The sequence below is a fragment of the Epinephelus fuscoguttatus genome, linkage group LG4 (assembly GCF_011397635.1).
Source record: "Epinephelus fuscoguttatus linkage group LG4, E.fuscoguttatus.final_Chr_v1".
In the NCBI taxonomy this organism is placed as follows: Eukaryota; Metazoa; Chordata; class Actinopteri; order Perciformes; family Serranidae; genus Epinephelus; species Epinephelus fuscoguttatus.
This window is the reverse complement of record NC_064755.1, coordinates 25,702,691-25,714,716: the sequence shown is the minus strand read 5'-3', so window position 1 is coordinate 25,714,716 and position 12,026 is coordinate 25,702,691. Positions and strand designations below refer to the sequence as shown.

Genomic DNA, 12,026 nt, shown 5'->3' with positions numbered 1-12,026 from the left:
AATAGTTATGACAATTTAAACTCCGCTTTGAAAAGTCCAATTTTCCTATTACTATTTTAATGCTAATGTCACTGTGACAGCACTTGTTTTAAATTGCCCTTTCTATCGATATAATTAATCTGGTAATAAGTGCAGACCAAAAATATTATTAAATGTCATAAATAATGTTAAATATTTGCATACATTTAGTTGCAAATACGTAAAAAAAAAAAAAAAAAACCAATATGTGAATGCAGAGCTTGCAGAAAGTACCTCAGCATAGTTATGTGCACAGCAAAGCCCACGTCACAGTGTGATACGGAGTAGCCCGTTTATTCAAACCAAATATGATTTTAAAATGTAAATATTTTGTAAAAACTGCATTTTGATCTATTAACTCTTTTTTATCATCTATATTTGGGGAAGTAGCCTACTTATGAGCCATACCCGCTGCATGAAAGCTTCTCTGCTCTGTTGGATATATAAGTAAATTTGATTCAGCAGCTTTAATAAGGCATAACGCACTTTGTGTTTTCAGTGGCCTACATGTTTCTGCCTGTGAGAGGGGCGAAAGAAAGAGAGGAATAGAAAACTGACAAATTGAAATCTGCACAAAAAAGAAACCTGCTTTGCCTTTCATAAATTTGAATTCTGTCCCTCTCCCTCCCTCTCACTCCTTCCCTCCGTCTCTTTAGTCTATTGACCAACCCACGGTCATCCATTGGGTCCTTCATATTTACAGTATTTATTTATTGTCGTCAGGGCCTTCTATCAACTATCAATCACAAAATATATGGCTCAGGTGTAATAATTTATGGATAATCCATATATATGCAAATTAAAAAAGATCTAGATCTTGAATTGTGCAGTTTATTGATCGCTCTGTGGATCCAAGAGCTCCATATGATATTTCATCCAGTAGAGGGCTCTCTACAGTCGGCTGAGACTATTGGTTAACTATTGAAGTCACTAAAACAGAACAAAAACAAAGGGAAAAGCAATCATTTTAATAGTTTTTACTTTTTTTAAACAGTAATCAAAATCTAAATACAAAATGAAATTATAGCCTCATACTATTATAATAATAATAATAATACACATTTCATAACGTATAGGTGTGACCAAATCATAACCACTGATATTAAGTATTTTTAGATGTTCAACGCTGTATCTAGCAGGGAATCCACATGTAATATGATGGATTTACAAATGAAAAGAAGGAGAAAAACAAAATAACAAAACAAAATTAGGCTATAAAACACAATATAAGGATAAGCCAACGATATCTAACCTATTATGACATATAATCCATAGATAAATAATAAGGGAATGTGATGCCAAAGGAAATAACAACAGTAGTATCTAAACTCACACAAATTAAAGTCTCTCCAGTTGTACAGTGAGTTAACAGGGAAATTGCTCTCAGTAAAGGGGATGGGCCGGCAGCGCTGTGGGACAAAAATACAGAAAAAACTACTCTCCCAGCCAGTCCAAAGAGTCAAGAGAAAAAAAACAGAGCAGGGGTCCAGGAGGAGATTTGCATGGCACCCTCTCCCCGGACCAACAGAGGTCCAGGTTTGCAGACGTCACTGGTCGAGGATCTTTGTTTTCTCTCCACCTCTCGGTGGAGGAATACAAGTTCATCATCCAGCCAGGGACGGGACGGTCTCCTCTGCCGCTCCTCTCCTCCATCTATCGGCTTGCACTGGGCTTATTTCTCCTGTATGGTGGATATCCTGCTCAACACTTCTTTCTTGGATGATATGGGGGATCATTCAAAAAGTAAGTTAGTCCTCTTTCTGCTCCTTTGTTGTCATTCCGTTGCTTTGTTGTGAGTTTTAAATTTCATTTTCAAGTCATAGTCGGTTGGATTTGATGGTTAATTGCTCGATTCATTTCGACATTTGCAGAATATAGAAAACTGGAACTAAGGCGTGATCATCAGTCCTATCCAGAAGAAAAGAAAATCACTATAGATTTTATTTAAACTTATATTGTAACTGTGCTACTCGTGCGTTTAAGGTTACTTGGTGATATTTTTAGCTCCTGTGGCCTCATTATAATAATTCTGTAATATTCCTGGAAGGAGCCACATGTTTGTTGTGATACGCGCGCAACATTTTCTCTCCTTAAGGTGAAGGGGGTGAAGGGGGTTTAACGGGGATGTCACGGGGATTAAAAGAGCGCAGAGCACAGTGTTGCATTAATGCATTCCCCTCCTCTCGCAGAGAAGTCGGGAATCGCAATGTGTGTGGGCTGTGGAAGTCAGATACACGACCAGTACATCCTGAGAGTCTCCCCGGACCTGGAATGGCATGCAGCCTGCCTCAAGTGTGCAGAGTGCAGCCAGTACCTGGACGAGACCTGCACTTGCTTCGTCCGAGACGGGAAGACTTACTGTAAAAGAGATTATGCAAGGTAGGAGTGCAAGAGAGTTTTCAGGATTATTTTGTGTTACTTTCTTGCATTTTAGAGTCCAGGAGTTGGGAAAGAAAGTGAGGGGGCAACTGTGATTAAACCGAATAATAATTTTATAATGGAAAACGTGCAGGGTGTGCAAATGAAAGTGCGTAAAAGTGTGCATCATCAGACCTGCAGATTTGTGTTGCAGGCAATCAAATTTTTATTCTTTCCCTGTGATCATTATATTAACTCACAGCTTTTTGCGCTTGAACAAGACTTCACAATCATCAGATTAATTTAATTCACACTTTAGATCTACAACGAAGTCTCCGTGCGTCTTTCCAGGTTATTTGGCATCAAATGTGCAAAGTGTAACATGGGCTTCTGCAGCAGCGACCTGGTGATGAGAGCCCGGGACAATGTGTATCACATGGAGTGTTTTCGGTGCTCGGTGTGCAGCCGTCACCTTCTGCCGGGGGACGAGTTCTCTCTGCGGGACGATGAGCTGCTGTGTCGGGCGGATCACGGCTTGCTGGTGGAGCGGGCCTCTGCAGGGAGCCCGCTCAGCCCGGGGAACATACACACCAGAACGCTGCACATCTCAGGTACACACCGGTTTATCATGGTAAATATAAAACTAAAACAGTGCACCGGGGAATTATCTGCAAAGGCCTTAAATCGTGCATGCTCTATTATTATTACTATTGTTTAACAATTCTGCTTGTGTTTCTTTAAAAAAAAGTTTAGTTTTTAAGACAAAATTTGAACAAAGTCGACTAAATAATAGTTTGTGTGCAAAGGCCTACTCTGAAATAATTTTCGGGGCAAGAACTGAGTCAAATTTATCAATATAATTCACTGTTTCATTGTAAAAGAGACCTACAAATTATGTCTGGAAAGTTTTGAGTGCAGTGACCTTACAGCAGCCTAATAATATTGAATATTTCCTAATATTAAATTGCAGGAGTGATAATTGTAAATCCATACTATTTGTTGCTTAAATTTCTTAATTTAAAATTAATAATTTCTGAGACATTAAATATTTATTTTCTGGTTATTTTAAATTTAAATTTGTATTTTTCTTCTTCTCAGAACCGGTTTCGGTCCGGCATCCTCCCCATCACCGGAACCACGTCCACAAGCAGTCCGAGAAGACGACCCGGGTCCGGACGGTGCTGAACGAGAAGCAGCTCCACACCCTGCGGACCTGCTACAACGCCAACCCGCGACCGGACGCTCTGATGAAGGAGCAGCTGGTGGAGATGACCGGCCTGAGCCCCAGGGTGATCCGGGTCTGGTTTCAGAACAAGCGCTGCAAAGACAAGAAGAGGTCGCTCCTGATGAAGCAGCTTCAATCACAGCAACACAGCGACAAAACCGTGAGTCATGTTATGAAATATGTTTTCATACTGCCATGGTATAACTGCAAAATTATAGCCTACATTATTTTATTAGTAGGCTTCTTACAGGCAACTTTGGGCAACATGTCCTTATTAGGTATTTTCTAGTTTACAGTCAATACTGTCACACAAAACCTGTGATTATTTTCTTCTCTGGTTTAATTTAAACAAATGTGAGGGGGACCAAGTAAAATTCAAGTGCAGTGTTATTGCCACACCATGCTCGATAAGAAAGAAACAACTAAATGGCAGTGGTGCTGGAGAGACACAATGATAGAGTGAGAAAAAAAAATCGGAAAATAATTCAGACTTAATCTGATATTTAAAAGATTTGTTTGCACAACATGAACACCATCTGGACGGTTATTTTTCAGTTAATAAAAGGACTGAAAATAATTCGTTACACAGTTCTTTAAAGAAACAGTGATCAAAACAGCTGCTTTTATTTTTTCATTTTTGTCTATTCCATTTTAATTTTAAATACAGGCCCACATGTGTTTTCATGAATCAAATAATATTTAAAAAAAACAGCCCTACATATATTTTCATAAATCAAAGAATACTTTTAAAAATAGTGCCTTCATGTATTTTCATACATCAAAAAAATGTAGATTTAATATTGAATTAAATGGTTTTGAAACGAAAAATTATTGCAATTTTTGGCAGAAAAGAACACCTTTAATCCTTTAAATATTGCAGAATCAGATTTGTGCTATTTTACAGGCCCATATCAATTTAATGCACAATCTTTACTACTAAGTGGTTAGTTTATTATTAAGTTAAATGTTCTTCTGCATCTGTATTTGTTTGTTTTGCGTAAAATTGACTGTTTATTCTTTCATACAGACAAAGAACATGTTTTTCTTTATTATCTCTGCATCCTATCTTTTATCTTGAAGTGACTCTACACAGTCCAAACTACACCTCTTGTCAATATTTGGAACAAACTTTTTTTTTTTTTTTTTTTCGTTCCTCCTGCAGAATCTGCAGGGCCTGACAGGCACACCTCTGGTGGCAGGCAGTCCCATCCGGCACGACAACACCGTGCAGGGGAATCCAGTGGAGGTGCAGACCTACCAGCCACCGTGGAAAACTCTCAGCGACTTCGCCCTGCAGAGCGACCTGGACCAGCCCGCCTTCCAACAGCTGGTAGGACCACAGTCAATAAAATTCTATTAAAAATAGATTACAGGATATTGAAAATAATGCAAAGGGACTCTTGTAAAGCTTCAATTATAGCCCAATGAATAAAATATAGTCTGCACAAATTAAGCTGATGGTCTAAAATAAAACGGTGATGATGATGATGATGATGATGGTGGTGGTGGTGGTGGTGGTGGTGAACTTCATTTAGTTTGCTTGGAAACTATTATTTCATCCAGTAATACTGATGCGTTTGATTTCCAAAAGATTCAAGTGCAAACAAGCTGTCTCTTGCGTCATACTGTTTCTAAATCTTGTGTTGGCCCCCACGTGGAGTCACTTGATAAGCTTATGTGGTCTCGTGAGCTTTACAAGACTGATAAAGGGATTTGTTTTCATATGTTTTAGTAGATAGGATTAGTGTGAGAAAAAAAAAAGAAATATATAATTATTTCTGCATCCATTTGGAGCTCCCATTTGGCCCTCGTGGTCATGCGCACGTCCACATGTTGATATCTCTATAAGTGGGGGCCATGAGACGTTAGCCACGCGCACAGATAAACAAACTGGTAAATAACCTTTTGTAAATGCCCGTTTGGTTGATGTGTCCTTCTGCTTCCTCCTGCAGGTGTCCTTCTCTGAGTCGGGCTCTCTGGGCAACTCCTCGGGCAGCGATGTGACCTCCCTGTCGTCTCAGTTACCAGACACACCGAACAGCATGGTGCCGAGTCCCGTCGACACGTGAAGAGGCCGCGAGGTCGAGCTGGAGCTCCTCGAGCGCGCACCCGCGTCCTCTGCAAGGGGGGGGACGCGCAGAGACCTCAGTGACATTCAATCAAAGAAAAAAAAAAAACGAATTAAAGGACCCGGATGGATTTATGCTCGAGGATACATTCAGGTGCCGACTGGAGGAATTGGAGATCTGACTATTCCCTTTACATTTAGGCATTTGTAGCTCACTGTCTTGCTCAAGGACACTCCGGCAGGACACAGCTGTTGATGGACATTATGGGCTCCTACATATGGGACCTTCTTACCATGATGCCAATGCCTAAAGTGGCCATAACGTGGTGAACATGTTACGGGACGTCTGAAGGTTACAGTATGTTTATCAGGAACACAAACTGTGTACATGTGCATGATTTCTATGTTTCAATATCGACTCTTGTAAATTAATGAAACGGATGAGATGCGCATTGTTGGCGTTTTCTCTCCAGAAAATAAGTTATTATTATTTATTATGAGGACAGACATAGCCAATCTTATCAATAAAACAATAGTTCTAACTGATTATTGCATGTAAAATCCATTTGTTCCGCAAACATTTAGCTTTTTTAGTGAAGAAAATAAATCAATTGTAAGGTAAATGGAAACGCATGCTGCTTATAATGTCTGGTGGAGGTGAGAGCTGCAATTCAACCTTTTATAAGGGCCAGAACTCACACACATGGCGCCTGGGTGATCAGAAATTGAATATTTAAGCGTTTAAAACGTTCAGTTATCCACATTTTTGGGTGCATTTTTGTCAGTAAGCTGCAAACTCCACTTCACTAAACCCTGCTTATATTTAGGCCTGCTCAATTTCTGAGCCAAGTGGATCAGTGACTGATGGCTGACAAGATATTATTAAGCATTTGGCCCGTGTGTCATAGGTCACTGAATCAGACACAATAGGCTGTGTGGTTCACCTCCTCTCCTGATTTGTCTTTACTTTTTTAAAATCATGACCTCAAAATAGTCAGGGTCTATATTTATATGAAATTCTGCATCATGTCCAGTTCCCATCATTGTAATTAAACGATAAAAATTGGCCTTATTTAGACAAATGTCCCAGTGCCTCACCAACCTGAGGCCCATGGTTACAAGTCTAGACAGAGGGCAGGCAGCGGCGGCCGCTTATCTGCATCTGGCATCACCTGCAAAGGATACACTGAATGGACCCAAAACAAAACGCGCAGCCGCGCAGCGCTGAGGGGACTCCCCAGCAGCCTGCGGACGCATCCTGGCGTGTCTTGAGTTTATTTTCATTCCAGTAGGAATCCTGAACAGGGCAAATAGCCGCTGGACAAGAGAGCATGCAGGTCAAGCCGGGACTGACACACTACACCTCAGCAATTTGTTGGGGAGGATCGGCTTCTATCAGTGAAGGAAGTGGTGTCTCATTCAAATTCAAAATCCCTGTTAAGTCCTTTAAGACATGCGGATATACTGAATCTTTAAACTTCGATGCAACAATATATTTAAGAAGAAAATGTTAATTAGAAAAATACAAAACAGGGCTAGCTATTAATAAAAAGCATAAACATAGGTTCATTATTAATAACATGTAATAACACGTCCGAATTTAAGCAGCCTAACATGTTGGGACTTCAGCTCCCAAATGCCTTTAAACTAGCAGCATTGGTGCATGCTGCAGCAATTTCACGCAGTGGAAAATGCAAAGGGCAATATTGTAAATGTGATTTTATTTTATTTTCCCAACAAATTTCTTTAGTCTGCCTCTAAATGCTGCCTCAACATCATGCTAGATGTGCAAAACTAGGGGCAGCACTGATGCTGTAGTGATGGACCATTTACAATAAGAAACTTTATCACTATATTTTGAATACAGACTATATACACTATCAATTGATGTCCAATAAATCAGTGCAGGGGAGGTGAACGTGGCTTCATTGAGGCACGTTGACAGGGTCCAAATGTAATGTCCAAAATTCTTAAAAATGCATTTCTTTACGTCAGATTTTCCTGAGGGTATTTCACACCTGACCTAAATATATTCATGTTTCTTTGTGGTTCAATAGCTTGTTGGAATTTGTTTTCTACAACTAGCAACTGTCCATGAAATCATAGACCAAATTAGCACATCTTCATTATCAAAAATCATTGTCATAGTGACAGAAATACAAAACTCCCCACCGAGTGTTTGCTGACTCCTACTCATAATATTAATTTAACTTGTGCAGTTAATGCAGAATAAAACAGAAGAACAATATATATATATATATATATATAATAACCGTAAGTACTTTATTTTACATGACAGAGGTAAATAACTCAATGAAATATATAACTCAATGAAATATATTACTTTGCAAGTAACTCCTAAAGGAAAGAAAAGATGTGAACTTGAAAAATATAACTCTTAACACAAGTTTGCAATCAAGGCAGGTCATGTAACTGGCATTATGTAGACTACAGATAACATTCTAGTCATTCACATTCAAAATGAGACAAATACAATAAATTAACACAAACAGTTTTGGTGAAAACACTTGGCAAATTATAAATTACAGTATAAGTAAATGTTACAGGTTTAGATCGTCATCGTGTTGAAAAAGGATCCAGTTCTATCTACAACAGGAACAAAAAGAGGAACAAATGGCCTGATCAGACGTTAAATGTAATAGTTGTGCATGTGTTCTAACTGCAACGTACAAACAAGACATTTTGTGCAAATTCTCTTAAATGTGGATCTGATTTCAAAGAAATCGACACAGATGCAGCAACATACTAAATGATAAGGCTTTACAGTCTTTACATTTGACAGTTTGAAGAACATATTTACTCGTGTGCAGAGTTTAAGTTGGGGAGGAAAAAAGAGAAAAACATAAGTCCCCAAAACAACTCCACATCTCACGTGTCTTTTGAAGTGTTTATAGTGTGCTTATCCGTTTTAAAGACAGTGTGCAACTCCATCACTCTTCCTGCTTCTTGAGAAAAAACTGCAGCGCTGAGTCCCACTGATCTCTTGGAAAGCGGTTAGATAACTCGCAGTAATCCAGCAGCTGGGAAACTACACACAGAGAAAAGAACAAACACGTTACACAGAGTGTCCGAAAGAAATCCCTTTAAAATGGGCACATTTTACCAAAACAAGCGACATGTGCCAAAAGAAAATATTTTATGTCTCAATACTCAGGTACATTAATATCAAAAAGCTGTTTTTACATGACGCAACTCATTTAAAAAAAAAAAAAAAAAAAAAAAAAAAGAATCAAAAAAAAAAATCATTAGAACATCTTTACGGACTTGAAATGTGAAACCAACACAATCCGTCAATTTTTTTTAATATATATTTGATAAATTAATCAGAGTAACTTACCTGGATGCTTTATTTTGTTGTCTGATTCTTTCTCATTTGCAGCACAGTCCTATAGAGGAATTAATAAGGAGCATTAATGTTGTGTGAGTACAATTTGATTTACAATTAAACCTTCCAGCCCCCAAAAAACCATACAATATTTAACAGAATTTAAAGCTGCTACTATATCACACTGTAATTTACTTATCAAACTAAATGTTTTTTGTATAACAGGTGATAAAGAATGATCTGGATCAAACTGCTTCACTCTGAGGAATGCTCTCGAGGTTAACTCAACAATGAGGGCAGCGGTGCAAGACACCATGCATTATTGCTCTGTTTGAAAGAAATGACAATAGCTTGTCTCCCACTGAATGGAAGTTAATCGGCGTCTAAACAGTGGTGGCTTCAGAGTGGTGAGGGGCGGGTTGTCAGGGGGAAGATGAAGGAGACAAGCTGTTTACTGGGAGTTGAACCAGTGGCAGGTAAATCCACTGAGAAGGAAGCCATTTATCTTTGTAAAAAGCCTGCCTGTTACAGATTCACCAGGGCCCACATGAGCGGCGTTAATCAGCCGATGCAGAGGGGCCTTCCTTCTGATGTGAAAGAAATTTATTGTGTTTGGATATTTTATTTAGACGCATGAAACTGTCAAGATAAAGAGGATGTTTATAATTATTAGTATGTTTTTAAAACCAGTTTTTTTGATGCAGCACTACCAAACTTTTTTTCTGGGCTTGGATACTTCAACCACTGAATCGTAAAGTAATGGTATATGTGTGTGTAAAATAATAATCTCTTTACAACCACCATATTTACCTGAATGAATGTAGCCAGCAGCACGCAGCTCATCTCCTGCTGCAGGATGACCTTGTTTTGGGAGTTGTTGTAGCAGGCTGAGATGAGGGAGGGGAAGAGCACTCTGATGAGGCGCGGGTGGCTGAAGTACTGGAAGGGCAGCTGACACAGTTTCTGCAGCACGCTGGGCTGACGGCCAGACTGCACTATCACCTGGAACACACAGGGAGCAGGTCCAGTCAGTCACTAAGCCAGTCAGGCGGCCAGTCAGTGGCACTGCTGGTTGTAAATCACCGCCCTGTATCCCTCCCACATGTAAATCTGCCACTAAAACAACACACAAACAGCCATTAGGAGGAGACCTGGGGGGCACAGCCTCCCACCACACAATTATGGGCTATAAAACACAATGATGGGATGTTTTGTTCTTCTTTTGTACCAACGACAATGGCAGAGCTGCTGTAACATAAGAGGGAAACGTGAACTGATGTCATTATCGGTGGTTAAAAACTTCACTTTCAAGTTTTGTGTTAAGCAACACTGAAGCACAGAATCTGTGTGAAAGCTTGTTACTGCCCGCAGGAGTGAAGCTCAGGTTGAGAGGGCATTCATAGTGCAACGGGGGGGTGAAGCAGTGGGGTGGTGGGTGAAAGGCAGGGTGAGCAAACCTCCACCAACAGTGTGGCCACCCCCACTTTAAGAAATGAGCAATAACATTAATGGTATTTTCACTCTGCCGACATCCTGCTCTCCATCACAGCCCGTCAATCACACACCGTCACATCCGGGGCCACCAGTATTAAAACCAAATCACTCCCAGCTTCATTTGATTAGAAAGGGGACCACTGCAGAGGAAGGGGTCCCGGCCTAATGCTCTGGTCATCTCCCCTGAGCCTGGGAATGAAAAAACCCCACTGCACTACTTTACAGGTACAGACTACAGGACTGGGGGGCTAAACACCAATGGAAACCAGAAGGACAAGGTGAGGTCCCCAAGTCATGGTGACATAAATTCACAAGATTTACAAGATTTTAAAAATACACTCTCTAATACTCTTCCACTGGCTTCTCCTTTGATAGTGCACTCCAAGTTTGAGCAGCAGGATAAACAAAGCGATAATTCTTCGCTTTTATCAGTTCAAGGTGAAGTTTCTCAGAGCCGCCGTCTACAGCGACGTTCAAAGGGACACAAAACAGTGCCACTTCCTATCACCCGTTGTTTAAAGGATCCATATGGACAGGTCAAACAACCTGAACTTGAATGCATTACAAATACTTAAAAATATAAAGAGCAGCGAATTTGTCAACCTGAAACAGAAGTGTTAATTTTTCACCAACTTTCTGCTCTGGTGTGCTTCACAGAGAGCTGAATTAAAGAATAATCTTGAATTCGTTACAAAGATGTGGACTGTGTTTTGAAGGTGTGCGTAACAGTGGAGGAACAAAATCCCCACAGTTTAAGTGACTCAATAAGTGTTTTTCACAAAGGAATGTGGGACTCGTTGGACAAATTCATCCACTGACGGAAGGAAAAAAAAAAAAGGGCAAGCTCTGGATGTTTTCAAAAGTAGAGCTGCTTATTTTCAGCACGAGCAGTTTTAGCATTTTCATGCTACTCTCCACTAAATCCTACATCATCATATTTATCTTGTCTGTTGCAACACTGCCCAAAGACAAACTGGCATTGTGGGGGTCATAAATTCATGCAGCTGAACTCATTAGAAAACCATGATTCTGCAAAAACTAAAGAATCTATTCATTCCTGGGTTTTAATCCAGAGTATTTATGGTTTAGGTATCATAATTTAACACCATAGCAAGTGTTAGATGTTTGAACTGGGGCTCTGAGAAGATCCAACCCACAAATCACCCAGCGATCTCATAATCCTCCACTGCGCACAGTTCCATCTTCAGCTGCCTAAACAAATTGTCCACCCTCAAGTGCCTGACGCAGAAAGACATAAAACAAAAACCTGGTGGCAGCAAGAGTATGGAGGATACAAAGAAATCGAGTCCCCTGCCAACTTTCCACGCCTCTACCAGGTGAAGAGCAACACCAGAGCCTGAAATTGTTTCCAACTTAAGATTATGCCGCAGCGTTACCTCTCCCGGCTCAGCTGAAGTATCTGCTGCTCAAAGCCTGACATCATAAAACTAACAACAAGCATCTGAAGCCGTGCATCTGGCCCGAGTATAACACAGACCCAGTAAAAACTCAAGTGT

The 12,026-nt window shown here is 40.1% G+C and overlaps 2 protein-coding genes across 5 annotated transcripts in view; one reads left to right on the top strand and one right to left on the bottom strand.

Moving 5' to 3' along the window:
* The first annotated feature begins 1,312 nt into the window (after positions 1-1,312).
* isl2a (ISL LIM homeobox 2a) lies at positions 1,313-6,164 on the top strand. Of its 2 annotated transcripts, none has more exons than XM_049574118.1 (6): positions 1,313-1,761; positions 2,208-2,397; positions 2,728-2,987; positions 3,475-3,761; positions 4,764-4,931; positions 5,554-6,164. In XM_049574118.1, the coding sequence occupies exons 1-6, from the start codon at positions 1,521-1,523 to the stop codon at positions 5,668-5,670; spliced, it is 1,263 nt and encodes a 420-aa protein (XP_049430075.1). In that variant the 5' UTR covers positions 1,313-1,520; the 3' UTR covers positions 5,671-6,164. The 2 variants fall into 2 exon arrangements, with proteins under 2 accessions (XP_049430075.1, XP_049430076.1); XM_049574119.1 differs by having other exon boundaries at positions 1,650-1,761; positions 2,213-2,397.
* A 1,765-nt stretch (positions 6,165-7,929) lies between these two features.
* Positions 7,930-12,026, bottom strand: part of scaper (S-phase cyclin A-associated protein in the ER) — a 73,674-nt gene continuing 69,577 nt past the window's right edge. For all 3 annotated transcript variants that reach the window (XM_049574602.1, XM_049574604.1, XM_049574603.1), the window contains 3 exons: positions 9,826-10,017; positions 9,028-9,076; positions 7,930-8,718 (listed from right to left, as the gene is read on the bottom strand). In XM_049574602.1, coding sequence (XP_049430559.1) covers positions 8,621-8,718; positions 9,028-9,076; positions 9,826-10,017 — 339 coding nt within the window. In that variant the 3' untranslated portion in view covers positions 7,930-8,620. The remainder of the gene's footprint in view (positions 8,719-9,027; positions 9,077-9,825; positions 10,018-12,026) is intronic.

What these genes read in the sequence shown, in the direction of transcription:
- isl2a (XM_049574118.1), top strand. Translation starts at nt 1,521, where the DNA reads ATGGCACCCTCTCCCCGGACCAACAGAGGTCCAGGTTTGCAGACGTCA. An exon ending in TATGGGGGATCATTCAAAAA is followed by an intron (nt 1,762 to 2,207) that starts GTAAGTTAGTCC and finishes CTCCTCTCGCAG; the next exon opens with AGAAGTCGGGAATCGCAATG. An exon ending in AGCAACACAGCGACAAAACC is followed by an intron (nt 3,762 to 4,763) that starts GTGAGTCATGTT and finishes TTCCTCCTGCAG; the next exon opens with AATCTGCAGGGCCTGACAGG.